Genomic DNA, 25,116 nt, shown 5'->3' on the forward strand with positions numbered 1-25,116 from the left:
TCCGTCAGAATTTCTTTGCAAGGCAACGGCTCGGGTCCATGTTTACTTCCTGTCTGCTTGTGTTATTCACCGCAAAACAAGAAATAAACCGGGACCAGAGTTTGGAGTGTTCAAGTTTACAACTGTACTGTGCTTTTCAAGCGTGCCATACAATTAAATGAGTAACACAAATGATGAATAGAAGTGCAATAACTTATTGTACTTTAATTACACAATGTAGGAACACAAGCAAGAGTAAATTCATACACTCATTTCAACAAATGGCTTAAAGTCAAATTATCTTGAAAAAACCCCAACAAATTCAGAGAAATTACATGACAATACAAAAAAAATGTTCAAAAACAACTCTGGAAATGCAATTTTACTGCTGTGTCTCAAATAAAACACAACATCCAATTAGTTATGTTTCCAAGAGTCTTAAAACTTCAATCTATTTTCCATGCACAAAAATGCACATGCATATAAACAGCACGCATAGTTCATCATATATTTACTCCTATACTGATTGCTGGACTTCAGTAGTATTAGAAAATGAAAAAGTAAATGACGACACCCTCACTCAGGGATGGAGCGATCTGCAACTTACAGGGGGATGATAAACAAATGATTGAACGTAATCTTGCATTGACCTTCAATGATTTTCCCGATTGAGGAAATATGTTACAGAAAATGTTTACTCTTATAGAATAATGCACCTTTAGAGATGGGGAAAAGTGAGTATCGGTGAGTACGTATGGTGTAAACCACAGCTCCTTAATGCCGGTACGTCTGTGAGCACTTTGCAGTCTACATTAAACCAAGTAGAAGACAGACGGTCCCGTCTGTCCTGACACACAATACTGCAGTCCTCAGCCTCAACATGGCTCAGTGTTAATTAAAAAGCCTTCCTAGGTTGACCGTGTGTCTCTGGGTCGGACCCTGCGGATCGGTGGGGTGGGGGGGCTGCAGCTTTGAGCCAGTGGACAACGTGGAAGGGAGAGGCACAGAGATATGTGTACAGAGGGGGGGGGTCTTTGAAAGCAGAGCCATGACAGCTGAGGGGGAAGCATGTGTGAGGCATGTTTGTTTTGCATTTACCCCCTCAGAGCAGCTGTGTGCACTGTCCTTTTCCCAGAACACCGGAACACAGCAGACGCCCTCGCGGCTCGCCCTCCGTCCAACCCCACAGCGAGAGCACAGGGGGCCCCCGTGTCCACATTCGCAAGGAGACCCTCTCGCTTTTGAGTCCGAGATGCGTACTTCACAGCCAGGATTGGAGCGTGGAGCTGGTTGTAATTTGAAGGACTTGAGTGTGACCTGCTCTGATACGGTCGTCGACTCACTGTAGAGCAGCCAACCAGTACCCCTACACGGGAATATCACCTGATCTCACTGTATTCTGACACTGACTTTATAGTACCTATTTGATTAAACACAATCTTTATAGGATAATACACCCTGTTCGCTAGATCTAAAAATGGGGTAAGACCGTAAAACTGGAGGTTGAGACATGGCTACTTTAAAGGAGTGCATTCCACTTATGTTGGATGCCTTTGCGATGCATTTGATGTTCTTTGTGTTGTAAAAAGACTTCCGGGCGTCTGAAGGGGAGGGAAGAAACTGATATTCAGTACTCAAGCACGTGCAGAGTCCTCCGAGGTGCATTATCCAACTAAGATGTAGTCAAACCATCACTGAAGACGATAAAGGGAGAAATACAATAGCGCTCTTAATGTCGGAGCTGCTTCGTGACCATTTACTAGTCGGCCATGACAGACTCGGGCGTCACAAAGTCCAGTAAACGCAGATGAACACTGATATCCTCTCGGTGTTTGAAAGTGTCAACACACTAATCTCCTCCAGCCCGGCCTGTTTTAAAGAGGCCGGTTTCGGTGTTGTTTCTGGCAGACTGACTGAGCGTTCGGCTCTTTTTCCCCTCTGAAACTCATCGCACTTGAAACGCAAAGGGGCACGGTCATGTTCGCTTGCACTTCACGTCCTCCTGCAAACCGAGATTGGTTCTGTCTGGAGGCGGCGCTTCAGCCCGGAGAGCAGCGAGCCTGCTGTGCCCTGCGCACTCCCACCGCCTCCCCCATCCCTCCCACTATCTCACCATCAGCAGGCAGGTGGATCCCTCCCCAAAGAAACTAACCACGTTTCCTCTCATTGACTTTGAAATGTTAGAGGGTGAAGACACTTTTTTTTAGTAGCTGAAAAATATGACCAATATAATGGATAACTTTTTTTTTAAGTTTCACGCTGAATAATATCAACATATCCTGACTAAATTAAAATGGTTGGATACTTGCTGAACTATTTGTTAAAACAAAACCAATAACAAATGGATTAGAGACAAAAACATGAACACTCAAAATTTAAATAATAATGTAAGGATAAAACATCACCTGATCGGAGAACTACAATAACACTGAAAGCACTGTACAAACACAATATCCTGTATTTTAGCAAATAAGTGCATGGATTTGTTTGAAATGATTTTCTTAACACGTTCCTTCGCCTATCTTTTCAGCCACGCTGCAACTCCTGTTAGACAGAACAGCATCTGGTCTCCCCACAAAGCTCACTCGCACCCTGCGGTCGAGAAGTATGGCAGCGCAACGCCACTTGCAAAACCTCCATTTCTCTCTCGGAGTAATCTCCACCCGTCTGTGTATTTGGATAATTATTTTATTGCAACAAATATGAAGGTAGTCACTGTTGCCTTTAAATTTTGATTATAGTGCCCCCACCTCTCACTACGCTGGATTCGTGCAACAAGCCCCCCCCCCCCCCCCCCCCCCCCAATTCAGCCGACAGCATTGCATCATGTGGCCCAAGATATGGCGGCGCTGTGCTCTTTGGCCTTCATGCGCAAGGCGGCGATGCTGGAGGACTTGCGGTCAGGGTCCATGTTCAGGTCGTACGCGTTGATGCCCGTGGCCATGCCAGGAGGCCCTCCAAACAGGCTGCCCATGTGAGCCTGTCCCACGTGACCCCCGGGGCCCGACATGCCCAGAAAGTCAGACATCCCGCTGGCAGAGTGGGGGTGAGGGGTCATGCAGGGGCTCACGGTGTCGCAGGGCACGACGCAGCCCGGCACAGGAGAAGCTGCGCTGCCGCCGCCGATCCAGGAGGGGTTCTGAATCTGGAATATTGGTTGACAAGAACTGTGTTAAATACAACGATTACTGCAGGGACCTAGATTTTCTCACCTAACTCTCTGTTCTTAGGTAAGGACAGAATTTACGCACAACCAAGAGCACGCTTACACGCAGCTGAGAGCTGACAAAATAAATCGTTTTTGTCCGTTCTAATTTAAAACGGAATATTTCTCCCCTTTATGATTTTGCAACTAATTATTTGTATTATTACTTATTATTGTATTATACTTGCATTCACTGCATGGGTAATTGCATTCCATGCATCGGTTTTATTTACCGCTCTGCAGCCACTGCGCACGAAACAAAATATAACGTTGCTTTTTTTTTGCAGTCGAGGCCTCCAGTCTTTCCCACGTCTTTCTGACGTTTCTCTGAGTGTGCACACGGCTCTGCCACCTCGTGCCCTTTTATGGGAATTAGTGGGCGTTAACCTATGCTGAATGGGAGAAACGGGGCACAAGCTTTTAATTAAGAGATTCATCATTCTCGGACCGCACCTGCGAACAATTCCGCTGTATAGGAACACGTCATGAATCACACGTAGACTTTTCTTTAGGAACTTTCTTAAGGACAGATTTAAAAAAATAACTTTATATTGGTAAACGAGGCCCTATGACTTTGAGGTTGGGAGACAGGAATTGAGAAAAAAGGATGTTTGCAGTAAATGGAGTAAAATATGTCAAACGCGTAGTGAGGAACTCATTCTGTACCTGTGCGTAGTTCTCCGGACGCGTCAGAAGAGGCAACTCGTACGCTGTTGAGAAGTGAGTTCGGACCTGCTGCATCTGACCAAAGCGCTCCCTTTTCCTCCATTTGGCCCTTCGGTTCTGAAACCACACCTGCGGAACAAAATAACAGAATCTCATAAAACTAGCAGGTGATTGTTTGGAATTTTTTTAAAAGTGAGTGACTAAAAAAAAAGGTTTGCCCTTAACTGCACTAAATTGTTTTCTGTAAATCCTAAATTACTCTTTTAGCTCACAGCAGGAATATAGATAAGTATCTGAACTAAATCAAACAAGTGTGAATTTACAGAGCACAGATCAAAAACATTTCAATGTTCAATGCAGGTAATATAATTGAAACTTGAAAATATGAAATTAAAAAAGGGCAGAATAGCCTTTGTAAATAACGTGCTGAAACCTTCAATTCGCTGAGGTCGGCAAACAAAATGTAAACAGATCTCTTTCCTCCCACCTTTGCGTATTTGTTGTCTGACAAGAGATGTTTCGCATTACTAATGTTTCCCATAATCACTGCTGACATCTAAAAATGAGACTTGTTTATTGAAAGGTTTCCTATGTTTGAGTGTGTGGATGTGATCTAATTACTCTCTGATGGGCTTTGAACCTTCGATTGTCAAAATGTAAACGTTATACAACTGTTGACTGGACTGATTACGGCAGAAGGACTTCTCCTTCCCAACTGATTTCTATTATTCCACGTGTCCACTCTGCCCAGAACCCTAAAGAGGCAATGCAGGAAATTGAAAGGTGAGATGGGATTATAACTATACTGGGTTTGTTTGTATTTTCATTTTTAATTTCCTGAGGGTCAAAGCTCCTGGCTTTGAGACGATGTCCCCTTCTAAATGAAAGAAGCACACATTTTAGAGGACGTAATCTGTCTCTCCTTGATGATTTTGTGCATGTTCCTCTGCACTGTCCCTCAGGATCCACAAGCTAACACAAGATCACCGTGCGTCCTTCTAGGTGACTGTTGCTCTATGGTTTTATACATTAAACGTGCATGTAAGGTGTCCCCAAAGCTCTCCTCTGCTTACTGTCCGCTGTTGGTCTGTTGGCTATTATACCGGGGGAACATATTTTTGTGTTGCGCACACTGCTTGTGACAGTAATTGGTAGAGACCATGACAGCTTAAGTAGCGGTGGTGGACTTTCAATGAGGCTTTATTTATGTTACGGCCCCAGAGAGAAAGCGCAGAGAAATGCCAAACTGGCCCCAGCAGGAGAGCCGTACGGCCCGAAAGCACTTTGAAGTGAGAGAGCGGCTCAGAGGATTGATAACCCTCCTCTGCTGTCACTCATGTCAGCTTCCATACCAAAGCAGGATGAAATCCAAGGCTGAGCCTGGCTTCGCTTTTCCAACACCCACAAAGCACTAATAATATCACGGAAACGCCTCTGACCAGCGTTGTTGCTCATTAGACGCAAGTTGGTTCCATTTGGCCAAGAATCCGTAACCACATAATGTCTCATTTCCCTGGTGAATTAAAGGTAAAGTGCAGGACAACAGGGGAGTGAATGTTCTGTATGATGCCAATTTTTAACCAATGTTGGTTAAAAAATAAATATTTTCAACAAGGCGTTATTATTGCCTTTATATGGCTCGTTTTTGATAAACTGAAGAATGATCTGTTCAGTTTGAAAAATCTAATATTCTCACAATTAAGGAGCTAAAATGAGGCATTTCTGCTGCTGTTAAATGACATGTTTATTTGATAGAAATAGAATAATTCTCATAGGGAGATAGTTCTGGGATCCTGACTTATCTTCAGTTATTTGTCATGATTCCTGTCATGTCATGTTTCTTTTAAGTTGGACAAACTTAAAGAGAATTCCTTCCTAACGTGATCAAGTTTTCCTTCCGTTTTATCTTCCATTAACCGTTTATAAACTCATGTAAACTCCTGCGTTCATGGGGTAAACTCGGCATGTCAGACGCCATCTCGAGTTCCCTCAGCTAAAAGAATGGCGAGTCTGAGAAATGTGTTGTTGTTGAAACCCCGACCCTTGAACCCTGACCTCCCCGTGTATCTGTAGTGCATATGACTCTGATCTGAACGTACTTTCGCTCTTTGAAACTGAGACTGAAAAGCAAACAACTCCAGAGCCTGAAGGTTTTCAACTGAGTGTCCCTTGTTGTTTGGCGCCAGAACCAATCAGAAAACGAGCTGTAATATTAGTCCTCCCCACAAGTATAGTAATGTAATTTAGCCATTTTTTGTTTTTTTGTATTTAAAAAGAAAAAACTAGTGGCACATTTTGAAGTTAAAGTAAACTTTTCAGCAGTAAATGCTTTTCTCTCAACATTTATTTCACTCCGGACTCCGAATTCATGAGCTGTGAGATCTTTTGCGTGTGGATGACGAGAATAGAGAACAGAGCCCGGTTTTCTGGCTGACGAGACATCTTATGTCTTTCATCTTTTTTTGACTTGAGTGTTTGAAAGGGCCGCTGGGAGAGGGCCGTAAAGCTGCATCCATGTGATAGTATGAGCAGCAGAGCAGGGCGGCATACCTTCACAGCCTCGGCTTGAGTTATAACCCCGCGGCTGCGCGGACTTCCTGTGTTTCCCTGTGAAGGTTTTCTGGTCACCGTTCCAGGTCGTCATGTAAAAGATTGCTTTCAATAGAGCCTGTTTTCTCATCCCGCCTACGAACTGGCACACAACAAAAATGTTGTATATAGCCATTGTTAAAAAAAACAAAAAAAAACTTGTTGGATGCTTCAAAATATATCAAAATTCAAATATGACTTTAAATATCAGTCAACAGATTTTTTGCACCTACGCCGTACACCACAGCAGGGACACATTATTGTGTGACAGGGATGTTAATGAAAGAAAAACAAGGAAAATCCGGGGGCTTTGGTAGTCTGTGGTGCCCTCGTACACGCCCACGTAAACACGCGCCATGCACCACGCACACAAACAAACGGCGGCGGTCTCTTTCTTTTTCCACCAGCGTTGGAGTGCATCACAGCAGTCGTGGCAGATTCAAACAAGTCTCCTTGTGCGATGACGAAAGTCTCCACTCCTACAGCTGCACACATGAGGGCCAGGCAGCTCCAACCTCAGCCCCACGGACCCCCTGGCCTCTGTTAACTCCCTCCACCCTCCCCTCCCATGACTCCCACATAACCAGATACATCTCCCGTGTTGTGTGAGTGACGTTATCTCTGCAGATGTTGAAGGATTCGTGAGTTTGTGTTGTTAAAGCATCCTCTGCGTTGCTACCAGGGCCTCTTTATTATTCACTCCCATGACAGGTTGCCTTGACTGCCTTTTTAAATTCTGTTTAGAAATCGGATAGGTTTGTTTAGGGTTCATTGGTTTGTGTTTCTGTCTTTTTTTAGCTGGCGTACGAGATGTTGCCGAGTGTCCTGCATTACCTGCACGCGGGCTTCAGTCAGGTCAGTCCTCAGCGCCAGCTGCTCCCTGGCGTAAACGTCCGGATAGTGCGTCTTTTGGAAAACTTTCTCCAGCTCTTCCAGCTGGTAGCTGGTAAAGGTTGTGCGGTTGCGCCTTTTTTTGCCCTTGTTGCTCTCGCCGCCATCGCCCTTGTCCAGAGGGCTCGACAATTCTGTGCCTGGTTGCCTGTCGGAGGCCGACTTCCCACCCGGACCCTTCACAGCAAGGTAGCTGGAGTCCATTCCAGCTGGATCGGAGTCCTGGGCCAAGTCAGAGTCTGCCAGACCTGAACTGGCTTTACCTGCAGAGATGGGGAGGAAGAGGTTAGAAGACGCAAATGTTTTTTAGAACTTAAGCTCCACCTGCAAAGATGCAGTGGGATCCAGGTGAATGTGTAACAGCTAACTAAAGATGAACAGCAGAATAAAGACATGAACTGTTTTTAGAACTGAACTGTTTTAAAAGTGGGCGGATTCTTCTGAGGATTAAGTTAATAAAATCAACAGGGAAAGCTATTTATATTTAGACTTCAAAAGTCCATCTTTTTGCTGCCTTATTCAAAACATTGCAACTGTCTTTTGGTAACATGAATCATAATTCATGATGCAACTGAAAAACATCTGGTAAATTGAACCGCTTTCTTGAGGCATTTCTGTCAGATATATTTTCTTACCTGGGACGATTAATTGCAGATTTGCAGTAATATCTTCAGAAAACAAACTGATTTAAACTGTGTTTATTGAGCTTCTTATATTCGGTTGCTTGTCTCTGGCGGTATATTCATGATTTATTTGTAGGATCAGCTTAATAATTCATGGGGTGGAACCAAGGAATGTCTCGTGCAATCCGCCGCGTGGTGCTGCGTTCGTGTGTCTATCTGTTAGCGTGTAATGGATGGTCTGCTTCCGGGATCCAGTTCATGGATCATTCCGTGATGTTCTGGAGAACAGGCCTCTAGGCCCCCCTGGCCCCTAATTTGAGACTGACAAAAAGTTGCAGCCTTTTTAAAAAAAAATTTTTTACCGCTTACTTTTTTTACTCCTAGACACAAACACATGAAACACATCGAGAAGGATGTGAGAGCTGAAAGTGCTTCTTTAAAAGCTCGAAACAACATACCCCCCCCCCCTCCCCCTCAGACACCTCTCTGCTCCTTCATAACCATCTGATGCAAAGTTATTTTCAGGACCGAGGACGTCTCTGCCCATCGCACCATTTGTCGGGTTAGAACCTGGAGGTGCGTGAATTCATGTGAGCTTCGAGTGCAATTCTCAGCACTCAGTCAGCGGAGGGGATCTCCCACGCGCACCCAGTGACCCTCCACTCATAGCCATGTTAGGCTATGTGATGCAAGGTGAGGTGAATGGATATCTTGTCAAACATCTGATCTGATCAGTCTAATGCACAAAAGTGTGCGTCTCAATTGCATCTTTTTTTGTGTTTGTGGGATGAAATTTATCCACAGAGATGTTTAAAACCCCAATTACATTGGGATTGAAACTACAGCAGGGTGGGTGATATATATATATATATTACCAAAGCGTTTGTATTTCTTTGTGGCTCTTTTGGAAAGCGTGCACTTTATTTCAATTGAACAGTCACTACATCATTTTTGACCGCCTTTCCTTCAAAGTGCTTGCAGATGCCAGTGTCACATGAGGTGGCTGCACTGATGCCGTTTTATTTATAACGGGTAAGCAAGCCGTTTTGTTTTGCAGGTTTGTTCTGCGCTCACAATCTACTATTTTGTAAAAGAATATACACATACTTTATATAAATACAGAAGAGGAGTGCAAAAGAATACCATGAATTGGAACCAGCTCTCAGTATTGTATGCAATGCTACCAAAACATTTGGCTCGGTTGTATTCATGGTTTCCCGGTTTTGATTCATGCAGAGCTCCCCTCGCTGAGGGGAGCTCTGCATGCAGAAGCCCACTGTCAAGTAAACTTGACATACTGGTTTCATTTTCTGCTACTCGGCCTTGCGTCACGAGAGGGTCTTGCTTTGCAGTCTGCGTTCTGTAATTCAGGACCGTGATGCGTTTCGGCCCCACGACATTCAACGGAGAACTGAGGGCCGTGGTTCCTGAGATGTTTGCCCCGCGGCGCTGGAAAAAAAAACAGTTGCGCCGAGGAGCCGTGTGTTTTGGAGGCTCTGTTTCTGCTCCACCCCACGCTGTCCATGAGAAACACATCCTTTTATGTGTTCAATCCCAGCATCAGTACTAGTCATTTCGGCACATTTCCCTGGCTGGCACCCACAGTCTCAGCGAAATCACGAGGCCTCTGGCTGATCAAAGGACATTTGTTTGTATCGCATGTCACTGATGTTTCCTTGGCTAGCGATGGATATTGTGACAATCTCCTGCTTGTTGTCCGTACGATCTGCTGTAGCTGTGAGGCTCTCCAACAGCGCACACGGTGACCAGCAGTTGGCCCTCCTGCGGGGAAAACCATATGTATGAAGGAGGCAGGGAAAGTCTGACTGCAAACACCGCCTGGGTAGAATCTCCGCGACTTTGAAAAGCACACGCCGCATCACAACCTCCAACCCCATGTTCATGAGCACAATTGGATTTTTCTTTCCCAACCCCCCCCCCCAAAAAAAACCTATCACACATGCAGTTTAGCTTGTACTTTCTTCAGCACATGGACACAACATCCAGCAAACCAACTAAAACAGACTATTTTCACTGCAGCCTGTGCAGTTTAATATTTCCACCTGACTGCTCTGCAACACAGGAGCGTGCACACAAGTCACACATATCGTGTCACTGACACAAAATCAAACTAAGGACAGATTTTATATATCTATTTATGTTATATTGTGTGGACATCAGTGGAAACACAATGGCCTCGTGGGTCAGACATTCAGCGTGGACAGCTATTCGTTTCCAGTTGAACTGAAGGGGGGAAACATCAAGGTGAAATTTAACTGGCTGTAACGCGACAGGGCACCTTCACTGCCTCTTTATTGACTGGGATGACTGGGGTCAGCTCACGGTGTTAAGAGGAAACACTATAAATTACATACCACACGGCGACGGGGAGAGATTAAAAACACGTTGCTCCAACTGGGGAGAGAAATATCCGAAACAGAGGGAAACGTAAACAGAGGGAACGGAGATGGACCAATAGAAAAGGGAAAGAAAGTACAGTTTGTCCCACTAAACACAGAGGAAAGAGGAAAGGAAGCGTGAGGGCAAAGTGTTTAATTGTGTGTCTGGGATTTGTTTTTGCTGACTTAAAATGTGGATTGGGCTTGAACATTGGAGCTTTGGACAGTGGATAAATCTTAAGCTTTGCTTGGCTACGGAGACGGAGGCAGGCTGAGGCCCTGATTCCGATGATATGTGGTCTGGACCATTAAGCCAAGGCAAGAATAGGATACATATAATTTGCAATGTATTCATGATTCCTTGAAGGGACTGTAACAAATGACTGAAGATCAGTGGTGGGATATAACTAGGTTTACTCTCAATGGAATAACAAACTTCTACTTTTTTTAATGTTCTGTTGTACTTTATGCGTCTGAGGCTGGTTAAATTAAGCCAAATAAAAAGTACTTGAGCGGTTCATCTTAACCCACTACACGTTTTTTACACACGCGTGTATAATTGGAAATAATCCTACAACAATATATAATGTTATAACACTGGCAGAGTTCATTCACGTACTGGAAACAGTATTTTTACTTTTCAAAACTAAAAGCTTCTAAATATAAAAAATAAATATATCTTTTTAAAAAATGATTTTAGGCTTTAGCATTACTTTTATTTAAATCTACAAATAACAGATTTTTAAAAACAAATTAAAATCACAACACTGACTTGTTAGCAAAGTGGCTTATTTTCTCATCCACTTTGAGTACACTATTGATCATTTTCATCATTGTGTCTTTGTTCCTGAGAGTTACTGCTTTTCGAGTTTGAGTTATTGAGATTATACTTCACTACCTTCACCAGCTAGTGGCCAACGTTGAAGTTGAAAGCTCAACAATGACCTGAGACGGACTTCAAAGCTTGGTGAAGCCGAGAAGAGCTTCAGATTCAGGTGATCATTTTCATCAGGTTGATCACTACGAGCAAACTCTTCAGAATACTGGGAAATAAATCACTGTCATATTTTCAATAAATCTGGTTCTCCCTTTGAGAATCTCCCCATTGGCCAACGCCGCAGAGCGTCTACGGGCCTCTGCTGCAAAACGTTCACAGAGGAAGCAAAACATGCAGAGACTCAATCCACCGGCTGTTAGAGGCAACTCACAAATTCAAGGCAAATCAATTTTTTTAAGTGCTTTTAACTATTGATAATACAAAACCACGTGTACATGTAAGAAGTTACACTCAGAACCTTTTAAGTAAAGGATCTTACAACATATTTCCCTCCTGCTGAAGATGCAGTTTCTCTGACCCTCTGTCATTGAAATGAAACCTGGTCTCTTTTGGAGGTACAAATAACGCGACTATGAATAGCTTTGCACTTTGCACGCTTGGTGCGGTGTCAGGTGCGTTCATCAAAACATCTTGGAACAATACGCACGCACATCGGTCTCAGTCACCACTGCTGTGATTTGAAAACAGTCGACGTGACTCACCGACCGAACCTCAGCAAACATCCGCATAGTTCAACTTTTCTTTTGTGACCATGTGATCGGTAGACCTTCGCTTTGAAATTCAACGCTGCTGACCAAGAGGAGCAATGAACCATCGCAGCACGCTGCGTGAAACGGTGTCAAAGAAACTTTAAAAAGGCATAAGACCAATTAATCACACACTCTTTGTCTCCCTCGTGTCCCCCCCCCAGCTGCTCTCTTCCAAAAGCAAAACAGAATTTCCTTGAGCTCTCAAATCGTTTTTTTTGTTTGCTGATTGAAGAAGAACATCCCATCCGAGTGGAGAAAACTACATTTTTGTGTGCACACAAATAAAAGCAAAAGATTATAAGAAAATAATCTGGAAAACAATAATCAAGCATTTAACCTCCGAAAGAACCAAAGACATCAATGATCCCTACAAGAGTTTTGGAATCACATTTTTAAAAATACTGTTCCAAATTCTGAAAAACAACTAAGTGATCAACAAAATAATGAAATGATAATTTGTTTAAGGTCAACATGTTTACTAAACTTCACCCGTGGAAAACCTGAGTCATTGAAACAGACAAAAATAACAACATTTTGTTGGCCTTCCAATGCAACTGACTTCAAAAACACCATGTGCTGAAAATATTAACTTCGGAAATGAGCAGAAAAACAAGAAAAATTACTGCCAGAAAACACTAAATGAATTTGTACTTATATACATTTTTACAACATATACAGTTTTAAAGTCATGTGAGTAAATGTTCAACTTTTCAAAAGACAGAGTTAAAAATTTGCTCGATCAAAAATCTTTCGGGAATGAGGCCGTTTTTCTTGTTTGTTACTTTTTGCACAAACTAGAGAACACACAGACAACTATTCTTGCAAGTGGAAATTTAAGTTAAGTGTGCAGTGAAAGGTCCCCTAAATAAGCCGACAGGTAAAAAAAAAAGGACACCCAATTTCTGATGTGCAGTCCTGCACGGTTGGTCCTCAATAAATGTTCAGTTCACATGAGGCGGGACAGACCAGAGGACGCGCCGACCCGCATGAGCCTCTTTACCCGGCTGCTCTCACTCGGCCATGCAAACAAAGCCTAATGTAAATTGCTCTGCCCAAATCAAAGCTAAATGGTAAAATGATCCCGAGTCCTTGTCACCTCCACTCATGTCATTGACTTGCTGAAGTGTGCCACAGTTGCCCGGGCTGCTGGGCTGGTTCCTATTACCCCCTCACTCCAATCTATGCAGACGGCCATTACGAGAGGCTGAAATGGTCGTGCGTGAAGATGGTGGTGGAAGAAAAGGCAGGAGATCGAAGGGAAATCACACATGAGCGTTGATATAAATGTCATTAAAGGGCAGCAAACCAGATCGCTGCGCCCAACAAATAAATGATGGTTCAAGTTCATAAGGTCAAGCCTTTCGTATCGTCAAACGTTACCAGAAGTGTGTTAGATGCAAAGATGTTGTTACTCTGCAAAGTCTGTGGCAACAGTGACAAAAGCCACGATCCCACATTAACGCAATCCCAATGCGATGCCACTACAATTCAACACGCAACATCGTCTTTTGTCCCCTGGCTGCCATGTAGAACTAGACCCCAAATGTTGCAGTGCCTTTAACTATGACACCAGTTTCAAATAGAGGGTTACAAATGGATTCACTCTGCTGTGTGTGTGTGTGTGTGTGCAGTGAAACGAGGGCAGGAAAGCCGAGCTAAAGGTCAGCGCCCCCCCCCCACCCCGACACAGAGGGACGGCACGGACACTTCAAAAGAAGAAGTGTGTTGTCTCTGGAGGATCACAATGTGTAGGTGGCTGCCCCGAGAGAACCTGAATGAAAATCCCAACAGTCGCATGCTTTCAATTTGAAATTGATACAGTAAAATATACATTTTTTGGTAACTTTTTAAACACATTAAAACAGTATTCTTTTGATGCATAAAATCTTCTACTTTTTAGAGAGAAATATTGTACTTTTTACTTGTCATTTCTTTGACTGCTATATAGTGACTTTGCAGATAAAATATTTTTGGCATTTCTGAATAATCTTAACTTTGAATAAAGTTACATTTTGATTTTGATATTTTAAATATCACTGTTTAATTTGTATTTAGTCATTTTAAATGTGTTTTTGTTGCTTTGGGGATTTACCTCCAAGAACTCCTTCTTTTTTAACTGTCTCACACATTTTCTTGCACTTTCTTTCAGGTGGATGCTTTTGGCTCTTTCTGTTTCAGGTGACAACAACAATGAATGTGTTGGGTAGAATTATAACTGTGTCAGTAGGGACCCTAATGTGTGTTAATGTTTATCAGACAAACATGTTGCTTGTAGTCATTAGTCATCATGTCACCTTTTACTGAACGGATGAAGCCATGAATTATAACCACAGAGTCTTTCTTTGACTCTTTAAACTATCATGACATTGGTTCAAATAAATCTAAATGTTAACTACATTTTACAGTTTGTGATATTCATAAGGAAATCGGCACAATATTGGTGTCTTAAAATAGTCTATCTTTGTATTTGCATATTCAAAATGAACATTCATCTGCAAGTATAAAAACTCGCCTGTTGAAAGTCTTGAAGAAAGAGTTGAAGGAGATTAGTCTGTGAGGTCCAAGTGACTGAGAGCAGGAAACAAAGGCAAACAGAGAAGTTCCACATCTGAGTCGTATTAATGCCAGAGCTCCTCTTGTCTTCAAGCACAGGGATGTTTTTTCCTGCCATGAATCCGGTGATTATATTTAAGTCTCCGTGTTGTAAAAAAGAAGATTGCCTGGTTTGCGAGTGAACCCGACAACTTGCGCTGGGCTAGATTTCCCTCTAAAAGTATTACCGGGAAAAGAATAAAAAGAAATCCCAAATAAATCCAGTAAATTGTGGGAATCGCTCCGCCGTGCGCATCTGGCATATCCAGATGCGCAGGATGAGCGTGAGCTTATAACAATAGCAAAAATAACATTAGGAATAATAGCGATTGAAAGTATGATTTTGAGGATATGAATTCGTTTGCCAGTGTCTTTCTTCATGATTCCAACTCAAAGGGCAGTTCAGTCAAAAGCATAAAAACTGCGGTTTGTTTACAACTCAATATAACATTTTTATTTCGTCTCGTTTCCCGGATGTGTCATGGTTAATAGGTAATAAAAACCTTAACTGCCGTTATAAAGAAAAATGGCTTTTGAAAGGATACATCTTGGAGATGTAAAAGCTATTTTCGCTGGCCGACGTCCCTAAACGCTCGAAACATCCACTAAAAACGTCCATTGTGATGGACAAGCATGCAGCTCGAGTAATGCAAACAAATAGAGAGTGGTGACTCCACTCTGGGCCTTCCCGAAGTATTATCATTTATAAAATAGTATAAAATGACCTGACATATCGTCTTTACAAATTAGAATTCATTGTTCATCAAATGCGCCATTCAAATGTTTTGTTCTAATTATATTTTGAACCGGAAAATAAACGGTTGATCCGTTACACCAGTGGATGATTTTCCAGCTCAGGACCATTTTATACACTTTCCATGCGAGGAAGAGCGTTATAAGAGAGGGACGCATCGTTTTATTCACAAATACCTCAAATAAACCCCCGTAAACTCAAAACGAAACATTCGCAACGTCTTTCTTCAACACGGTTTAAAGGAGCAATATTTCACACACTTATTTGTGTCATTTGGAATTGAATAAAAGGGTTCAGTGTTTAACCGTTGACCTCCCAAATAAACCCTCGACATGAGGATGAGGGATGCGCGTCAGTCCAACCGGCTGTGTTTGGTTCTGGTTCTGTGCCTCTTTGGTCGTCGCTTTATGCTCAAGTCCAACACTTACATCCGGATGCAAACAGAGAAGATGCGCCGTACACATGCGTGTGCGCGCGTGTCTGTGTGGTATCCTTTATGAGCAGGTATGTCGTTGTGGACCGACCAAACAAAATAGTGTGTCCACGTTTTAATCTGCCGACAGTATTAGAAGCTTGTTTTTGCTTCTTAATATTATTCTTTTAGTGTCGCGCGTGTTTCCAGTTAGGGGAAAGCGAGTGTTGAAGATAAACAGGAATTAATGGTGCTTTAAAGTAGCCGCCGGCCCAACGAGGGTCAAAGTTTTATTTAACACTCATCATTCACCCATTACAGTATAGTCCCATGCAATTAAATCTAATTGGAGCCAACCAGGCAGCGCAATGACATGCAAATATTATCAGTTTGGAGCGCACTTTGTGCCATCTGAAAACCTGTTAATTCAATTGTCCGATACATCTCCAATAATAAGGATTATAATGCCCATTATCGCATTAAAAGCGCCCTAATTTAATTGTGATGGCCGAAGAGACTACTTGATGGCCTGAACGTGTCTTCTCTTCTTGACTTTGTTCCGCGCGTAACTGCTGCGCCGCTTCTAAACGAGCCGCTGCCCCGCGTGCGGCAGCTGGACAGAGAAGTTTGCGTTTTACGCACAAAGGTGGGTTTCCCATCCCACGGGACACAGAAAGAAGAAAACAGTAGTTTTGTATACGAGAGAATCAGAAGACGATTTAGGACGAAACGCGACTCTTGGAGGGTTTTTCTTGGGGGGGGGGGGCGCACTGGAGTGAATCAAACTGTTCGGATAAAACGCATGCTGACACAAAATACTAAGTCGCTGAGTGGTGCCTCAATTCTGGACCGGTGTTTTAAGTCGGGAATGGCTCACCTGGGCCAAGTGGGCTCCTGCAACCCAATCATCTGCACGCTTTGTTGTTGCACTCACCATAGCAGGAGATGAGCGCTCCGTTGTGCCCGCTCTCTCGGTGCAGTTTGCCGTCCTCGGGGGGGGTCTTGCAAGAAGACCTCTGCATGAAGAGGTGGTATTTACTGAAGGTGCCTTGCCCAGCCGAGGCGGCATCCAATGACTGGCACTCCTGCTGGAAGGGGCTCCGGGACCTGTCTCCGTAAGCCTGACCTTTGTTGGCCAGGAAGGCAGCGGGGTATTTGGTGTCAGGGGCTGGAAGTGTCCTAAAGTGGTCCGTCTGGTGATCCCTGCTTTGCGCTGCGGAGGGGCTATAATATGAATCCATGGATGTCATGTCGCTGTATGAAACGCAGGTCTCGGCGTTCATGCCTAAAAAACAGTGAAGGGGAGAAAAAGACCAAACTTTTTCTCTCTCTCTCTCTCTCTCTCTCTCTCTCTCTCTTGGAGAAGGAAGTGCAGACACCCCCACCTCTCCCTCTACAACAGACAGATGAACCGACACCCACACATACACACACACACGGGTGCAGCTGGGTTTGGTTATAAAGCGATTCAGATCTTTTCCAGGAACCACTGCCGTTGACCAAACACTCCCAACTCCCCCTCAGGTTTGAGCAGAGTTACACAAACCCGTCTTCCCTCAGAGGATGGGACCGATCTCCTGCCCTCAAGACCCCAAGTGCTGATGACATGACCGAGTTAGGTCACTTATTAACTGGGAGAGAAAAAAAAAATTGAAAAATAGGGGCAGGGGCTTAACACATGACCTTAACGCCATTTGGATGAGAATATACCGTGATGGTCCTTGGGCGGATGGGGCACAATTTTACGCTTCATTTGTAATGGTTCATCAGGGCGAATCATCCATACTGAGCCGATTGTGCCCCAGTCAAGTTTGGGGCTGCTGGATTAAATAGATTTTGTTTATGAAAGTTTATAATAACTTTTAAATGCCTCATTTATCACTTTGAAAGAATTAGTGTCACTGGCATCGTGGTTATTTATAAAAGAAAAAATAAGGTAGCCCGTGATTAATCAAATTATATCCGGACTCATTGTATGTCCAGAATTATTTGGGACTACGATTATCAATGTCGCATATTTGTTTTATTTCTTGATTAATACAGCCATTTGCACCCACTTCAAATAATTCAGAATCCACAATTAAAACGTGCTTTTTTTATGCGCAGCCATTGAAGAAAAAAGGCCACCTGATCCATTAATCGTTTAGACTCAGACCCAAAATGGCACATCATGGTAATTACTCAACAGATTATTTAATAACTTTAAATCAGTCGACAAGAACACTGGTAATTATTTGCCGACACACATTGTTTGTGTGCGTCCGACTTGACAATGTTGGAATGAATTAATATATTTACACGTGTACTGAAATCAGACATTTGTGTTTAATTCTTTGCTCCCCATAACGACTGACACATTTATCTCTGTAAAACATAACTTTCTGCTTGAAAGTATTACAAATGCTTTTATACAATTAATTAATTAATAAACATTAATTTAGTTGTTGTTCAATATTTTACCAGTCCTTTGTCAGGTTATTGAAATAAGGAAAACGCAGTAAGAATGCCATGAATCCACTTACAACCCCAAAAGACAGTGTTTATTTACACGTTTTGTTACACAAGCTAAATATTTGAATCAATTAAAAAATATATATAATAAAATAAAATGAAAAATAATTAATTAATGTAGGCACCCTGTTATAATTAATTAAAAATTTGAATTAATTATAACATGGTGCATACATATATTCACAATCATCTTTAAGAAATCAATTTGCAACAGTGCATTGTGATCTAAGAATTTATATTCATAACTTTGATTTTCAGAAACACCATTTTCCGTTTAACTTTAAAAATAATTCACTGACAAATTAGCAGTAACAATCACTCAGTTTGGTCCATCTTCCGCTGCAGGTGCCCTTCTTCTCTCTCTTATCGTCTCTTAGCAGCTATAACTATACAAATTGTGCACATACAAAAATACAGTCATACACACATACAGTCACGCACACATGGAGGACACATGTACACAGAAAGAAATCTGCAACACCAAATAGATGAATTTCAAGTGAAGTCCGTAAGGTTGAAAGGTGTTTATATTGGAAGTAATTGCAATGAAAACCTGGATCACACTTGACGGCAAACTGCTTGTGTCAAGAGGGGAAGATATGACTTTACAACACTTTACCTTACATCTAATGAAGTCAAACAAATATGCGATTACTTTGGGCTCTCCCTCCGTGTGTCAGCATGTGAGTCATGGCAGTGAACCAGACATAATGATTACTTTCTGTAGCTTCCTTTTCAACCTGCTGAAACAGAATACTTCTGTATGTGCTATTCTTAGCAGAGAGCTCACGTTAGGTCATTGTTATGTAACGTAGTAATATTGGACAGATTTAGGGAGATGGGTATGACATCTGTACGATGGGAATCACTTGTTCTTTTGCAGCATTTTCTAGTGTGCTTCATTTTCAGCTTGAATCACAATGTGAAATGTGCCTCAATCTCATCTAATCGGTTTTCATCTCTACCTCCTGGAAATGTGCAACCGTTGTGAATAAAGGTGTAAAATAGTTTGTTTTATTTCCTTTGGCATGCTCAATGTGGTGGCCACATGATCTGATCTCTTCTTATTTCACAAGGAAAAGTGTCCAAGGTTTTACTAACTGCAATTACTTTATTATATGAATCATGCTCCAGCCTGCAGGGGGACAGTGAGAGCAAGAGGGACGGTTGCACACGACTGCAAAATAATTTTTTCTGGCATTTTTAGTGAAAGCTTCCCCTTAACAGTAGGCCCACCTGTAGTGAATAGGGGAGTATTAAAACACACACACACACAAAGCCCTTTATTTCTAACAAGTTGCTACTGCTTTTATAAAACTAAAATATTTTTCACAAGTTAAATATTTGCATTTAGAGTTAATAGTAAGAAATAGAGTAAAATTATGCCATTTATTGTCCTGCAGAGACAACTTGTCTGAATTATCTTGTTTTTTATTTTTTTATAAGGATCACAAGCCATCTATTATATATAATAATTCCCTTATATAATAAAATACAAATGTACTCATTGGTATAGCACAAAGAAACCGCTTGGGATTGTTGCTTACGATATTTAGTATTTTTCCATCCCTTAATCTGGTTTATATCTGAAGTTTCACGGTTCAGTCAGAAGACGTTTAGAGGAAATAAAATGTGAATTTGTTGTATAACTGTAAAATCGATTCCTGCTGTTAATTACATACAGTGTAGATATTTTCAAAGCACACACACACACACACACATTTTATATATATAATACCTATAAGGGATGTTTAATCAAGACAAAGTACACTATTCCACTGAAAATGTCAGCAGACAGTCGAGAGCTTCTTCCTAAATATTTCTTGGTAGCCGGATACTTCGAAACTAAGAGTCCATTGACTCTCAGCCGTGACTAAATTTTTAGGAAGCCCTGTGTAATTATGTTTTATTTTCTAAACATTCCCCTCTCGGTGAAATACATGCGGACATTGTTCATGTGGCACAATGAGGAAGACTGTTGTCACGGTCAGTGACCCTGAAATGGCCCTTCAGTGTGTGCTGTTTTCAGAGGCCTTGTTCCATTAATTGGACATGCGAGATATTTGCGAACGTGGGGGTTAAAAGAAAACACAAGGATGCGGAAGCCCACATCCTTGCTGCAACTGACAACATAAACTTTAGTCTCTCCAGTTTGGCTTTAGCCTGTGGCAAAGCCACTTGATTGAGGCCTTTGATGGGCATTAACACACCGTGGAGAGACGGCTTTGTTCGGGAATGGAAATGAACATTAAACGGAAAGCGGAACAGGAAGGAGAGAGGCCCACGAGCTGATCTTATTTAATTTCACATAGAAGAGACATTTCCATCTTTGCAGAGTTAGCTTTTTTGGCATCTCACTGTGTGTGGACCCAGACTTGCTCAACATACTGGTGATCGTACGCCGGGTGTGTGTGCACAGCAGAGATTTGCTGAGCGTTTCTGAAACCAAGACAGAACAGTCTGGGCCATTTCAAACACATCACATGTGGCAGCAGACTTCAAAAAAAAAAAAAAGAAGCATTACTGGTACACATGCTCAGCGGCACCGGTCAAATCAGCATGGAGGGATGTTTTGGGCCACCTGGCTTAATGAGAGGCGGCCCTGCCCATGTGAAAGCGTCTGCTGTTGACCACATTCTCTGCTTTTTACAGTGAAGGAGCTCTGCTCAAGTGTTTCATCTTCAGGCAAATATCTGCAAAGTTTCTGACTGAATCAAAGATTACCCCTCCTGTCACATCCCATTAAAATGGGGAACAACAGCACTGCACTAGTGGTTTGTTGGACTCTTTGATGACTTGATTTAACCCGTTTCATGTATTTTCAAGGGTTGTAGTGCAAATATTTGGAAGGTTAATAGTTTTTATTTAACTCAATTTTTCAGTGTAATCACTGATTACTGGAAGTCTACGAGCTAGATTTGCAAACATTTTTATTTATTTGTATAATATTATTTGTTGTAGTCTGCCACCTCCAGCTTTCACGTCTTACTGTATTATCGTTTGTTCCATCTATTCCTTATTAAAAATTGGTTGTGTTCAAAGGTCCTGAAGAAGTCAGTTGTTTGGATTTGGGGATTATGAGTTAAGAACTTTCAATCCCAGATTTACTGGTCAAAGGTTTGGACACACCTTTTGGCACATCTTGATTCCTCAAACTGATTACTTTTAACAGTTTAAATTGTTCAAGTTTAGTTGACTTAACTCACATTGTAGGCTAACAATTGCACCTGTGTTTACCCCGCTATGACCTGTTAAAATGGCTTCTACAAAAGAGCCTATGGAGGCATCAGCATTGCTATAAGCTCACATTGAATCAGCTATGATGTTTTTCAATGTATGTATCATTATTTACCAAGTTCTTTAAACTGAACCTCTGTTTAGCTCAACCACAACCTGTTATAGTATAACTGGTTGTCATAAAGCAAACACATATTATATTCCCATTTTTATACATTGTACATTGAACATACTGAAGTACTGTAGTGACACCCAAGTGCCAGCCAAGTTACTTACTTCACTTCACAGCCGTGAAGCCTCCTTTCACTCCATTGTCCTGTCATCCTTTTGCCATCCACCAGATGCCCCCACACCTGCTCTCCTGGAGTCCCCTCCCACCTACACACCTGCTGCCGTCCCCTTTACCTGCACACCTTTGTGGAATGCTGTAACACTGCTCACTGATTTCGTCCTGCTGCTTCCTCATCTGTCTGCATCTGGGTCCACACCCGGTGTCCCCGCATTGACAGATGTGACACTCATATTTGCATTGTGGAATCATATCATTCAGAACTCTGAGTTCTGGGCGTTTGTTTGAGTGCTCACTGTAGATTCTGTCTCAAAAGAGAGTTGCAACACGCAGTAGCGCATTGATTGATGAATGAGTAGAACAGAAGCTGGACATTAGTGGACAATAGAACGAAGCAAGTGTTGCTTATTATCAAAGTTATGTGAGAGGTCTGCATTTAGAAGTTGAAGAACTAAAGCCTAATAGTTTGGATTGAAGGCCAGCGGACTTTTGTGTACTTTATGGTCCCAAACAATGGTTTTATTGGACTCAAAGAGCCCCAAATAAGTCCGGTAATACATTTGGACCAATCAATGTTCTTGTACTGAAACCTCGCTGAAGTCAAACATGGTTAATGTTGATGTTTTTACATCTCCCTGGACTCTGGATGAGTTGGTCACAACCATGTTTTGATTTTCACTAGTGCTGTGTGGTAAACCAATGCATGTGTTGTGTATATCTAGTTGGTGGTCTGGTAGACACAATGAGATCCTGACTGCTTGACTGACTCTTTGGCTCACGTGCTCCGCAGAGCTAACAGCACACCTGCAGATCCCATGGCCTATCTCGCCAAGTGTCTTCTGGGCACGGATGAGATGACGCTGCGCCCGTTTGAAGCTGTGCTGCAGACTTTTATGTACTGAAATTGGTTTCACGTGAGTCGAGGGACCAAACTGCGTCAGCAGATTTTCAGATTAAACTAAATGAAGAACGAGGGGAACTCAGTGGTTGCACTTATCTTGAATTTATTAAAAAGTCCCAAGGAAAGAGACAGAAAATTCATCTGTTCTTGCTCTCTCCGGGCTCACTCTGAGTTTGGTTTGGTGTGTGTTCTTGGTATTCACAGTCAGACCCATCGCGCACCCTCACTTCACACAGTGCCAGTGAAACATCTGCTGGACTTCCTGTGGAGGAGCCTTAAACATCTGGCACCTCATGTGTGGCAGGTTCAAAGACAAAACAGGTAAACTCTCAGTGAACCACCATTTTCCTGGTTTATAAGCACGAGTTTTATTTCCAAATGTAATTTCATGGTTTAATTAATTTGCCTGTGATAGAAAAGTTGCCATTTTTTCCTTCATTGAAATTAGTTTTGAAATCAAATTAGTTTTACTTTTCTCTCTTTCTCTGCCCTGTGCAGAGCAGATGTCCCACTGTCTCCTCTGTGAAAGTGTTTACATGTATGTGCAATACAGGGAGGAATGGGTTCAGTGCGATTATTTTCCACGTGCGTCCTTTAAAACATTTTGACCTTCGAGCTGTGCAGAACCTGCAGGAGGCCTGGAGATGGTGCCAGGTCTGGTCCAGACCGTCTTTTTTTTTACAAAATCTACAGTTGAAAGTTTATTAGGATCTGGAATGTTTCCCATGTGTGACCATACCTCCAGAATCTGCTGTTGATCTTGGGATACCTCTGCTGATATGATCAGTTGAAAGAATTATCCCGGTTCATCAAATTCAGAGCACACCCATGCTGCACGCACAGAAACGTGGCACAGAGGTGTTTGGAAAAGGGGATTTGCATTCTTGCTTTCAGTTCACCCACATGGGAGATATTAATATAATAATAAAATAAAAGTTTAACATCGCAGTCAGGGTCTTCCTGCTGGAAGACCGTCTGTCCCGGACCTGAATGCTTTACTGTCCTCTGTCCTTTGTGGTTGGCTGTGAAAACTATAAGCATGTAACCTTTTTTTTTTTTACGAAGTAGCGTTTCACAGTGTGTATTTATGTTGATGTGAAATAGAGCTAGTTGTTGTTTCCGTTGGGTTTGACTAAAATCATTCACGTGACATTCACCAGATGCCTATTTCTAATGCATCATGAAAAAGTTAACACGTATCCGGCCTGTGTGACGCAAAAAAGACTCAACAAATTCTTGCATGTATAGCAATAACCCAATGGCATTTAAATGGGTAATGCTTGGCATGTTTGGCCACCTCTCTTGCTTGGTGTGCGCCCCTGACTATAATTTATCTACCAAGAAAATCCGTAATGGACAGAAAGCTTTCGGGAGGTCTTGGCTTAACGATCCCTGGAAACCACGGCCACAAAAATCTGTGTAGGTCTCTTCAGAGCAAAATGGCACTTGAACGGGTTGATTGCACTGCTAATGTGATGGAAGTTGTTCAAAATGTGCTCCTGTGTGCGTGTTTTCAAGGCCTCTCAGGGACATGAACAAAGAATTTGTAGGCTCTGAATATCATTTTTGGGTTCATCTTTTCATTGTTTACAGGAACCATGAAGCAAGCCAACGTGCTGCTAATAAAAAAAAGAGTAATATACATTTTCAAGTTCCACTGTTTGGCAAGTAAAAACAAGCAGTGGACACATGTGATACTAATGTGTACCAGTATGAAGATAATTCAGAAACCCTGCACTGGCACCTCACCCAACGCTAACCACTTCTAAGAGATAATGCTGTGCAAATAGGTTGCAGGCTGCAATCTAGAGGACACTCTATTCTGAATAAATTACACAAATGTCCAGCAATTTGTTGTCTGCCTCCCTACCACACTGTCTTTGTAAATGCCCAGATGCTGAAGTGCTGGTTGATGCTGTCAGCCTTCTCTCGTTCCATTGGCTCTCCTTTCATCATGCAGTTGTTGTTTCTTTTAATTCGTTTCAAATGTATCCTTTTAAAAAAAGTTGAGGACATTTCATGCAGACCAAGAATGCTGAAAGTCGTAACTTCTAAAGTCTCAACGGTAAACTCTGTGTTTTGCAATGTACCATGATGAGGTCTGGAAAACCACTGCTCTGTTTACTACATGCATCTTTCTCAATATCCGCTCATAGAAGTAATTTCACATTCTCGACTGCGTTTCATCGATTCTACAGCAATATATCCACCGTGAGAGGGTTGCACGGCACACCGGACGATCTCTCACCGCACGGTTGTTTAAAGTGGGATAGGTCGCCAACTGAAAATTTCCCAACTCATACTGACCGAACTGTTCCCATAATGTCAAATCATAATGTAATTATAACCATAATCTGTCTGATTTTGTTTGATGAGGTTCATTGGTTGGTTGGTTGCCATAGAAAATTAGTGTAAATCATGTATATTGTGACTACTTTGTGAGCAAACTAGTTGTTTGCTCACTTCTATAATCTTCTATAA

General features: G+C 42.2%; 1 protein-coding gene and 1 long non-coding RNA gene across 2 annotated transcripts; one reads left to right on the forward strand and one right to left on the reverse strand.

Annotated features, from left to right (window-relative positions):
• Positions 1–184: 184 nt before the first annotated feature.
• alx4a (ALX homeobox 4a) lies at positions 185–17,206 on the reverse strand. Its single transcript, XM_040161561.2, has 4 exons — positions 16,632–17,206; positions 7,274–7,593; positions 3,851–3,979; positions 185–3,124 (listed from the first exon to the last, which is right to left on the reverse strand). Exons 1-4 carry the CDS (start codon positions 16,978–16,980, stop codon positions 2,804–2,806), a joined length of 1,119 nt encoding a protein of 372 aa, XP_040017495.2. The 5' UTR covers positions 16,981–17,206; the 3' UTR covers positions 185–2,803.
• Positions 13,568–14,336, forward strand: LOC144385310 (uncharacterized). Its single transcript, XR_013451536.1, has 2 exons — positions 13,568–13,687; positions 14,089–14,336. It is a non-coding gene; the product is annotated as an uncharacterized LOC144385310 (long non-coding RNA).
• Positions 17,207–25,116: the final 7,910 nt, after the last annotated feature.

The sequence above is a fragment of the Gasterosteus aculeatus genome, chromosome 12, assembly GCF_964276395.1.
Source record: "Gasterosteus aculeatus chromosome 12, fGasAcu3.hap1.1, whole genome shotgun sequence".
In the NCBI taxonomy this organism is placed as follows: Eukaryota; Metazoa; Chordata; class Actinopteri; order Perciformes; family Gasterosteidae; genus Gasterosteus; species Gasterosteus aculeatus.

What these genes read in the sequence shown, in the direction of transcription:
- alx4a (XM_040161561.2), bottom strand. Translation starts at nt 16,980, where the DNA reads ATGAACGCCGAGACCTGCGTTTCATACAGCGACATGACATCCATGGAT. An exon ending in AGCGCTCATCTCCTGCTATG is followed by an intron (nt 7,594 to 16,631) that starts GTGAGTGCAACA and finishes CCATCTCTGCAG; the next exon opens with GTAAAGCCAGTTCAGGTCTG. An exon ending in TGACTGAAGCCCGCGTGCAG is followed by an intron (nt 3,980 to 7,273) that starts GTAATGCAGGAC and finishes TTTGTTCCGCAG; the next exon opens with GTGTGGTTTCAGAACCGAAG.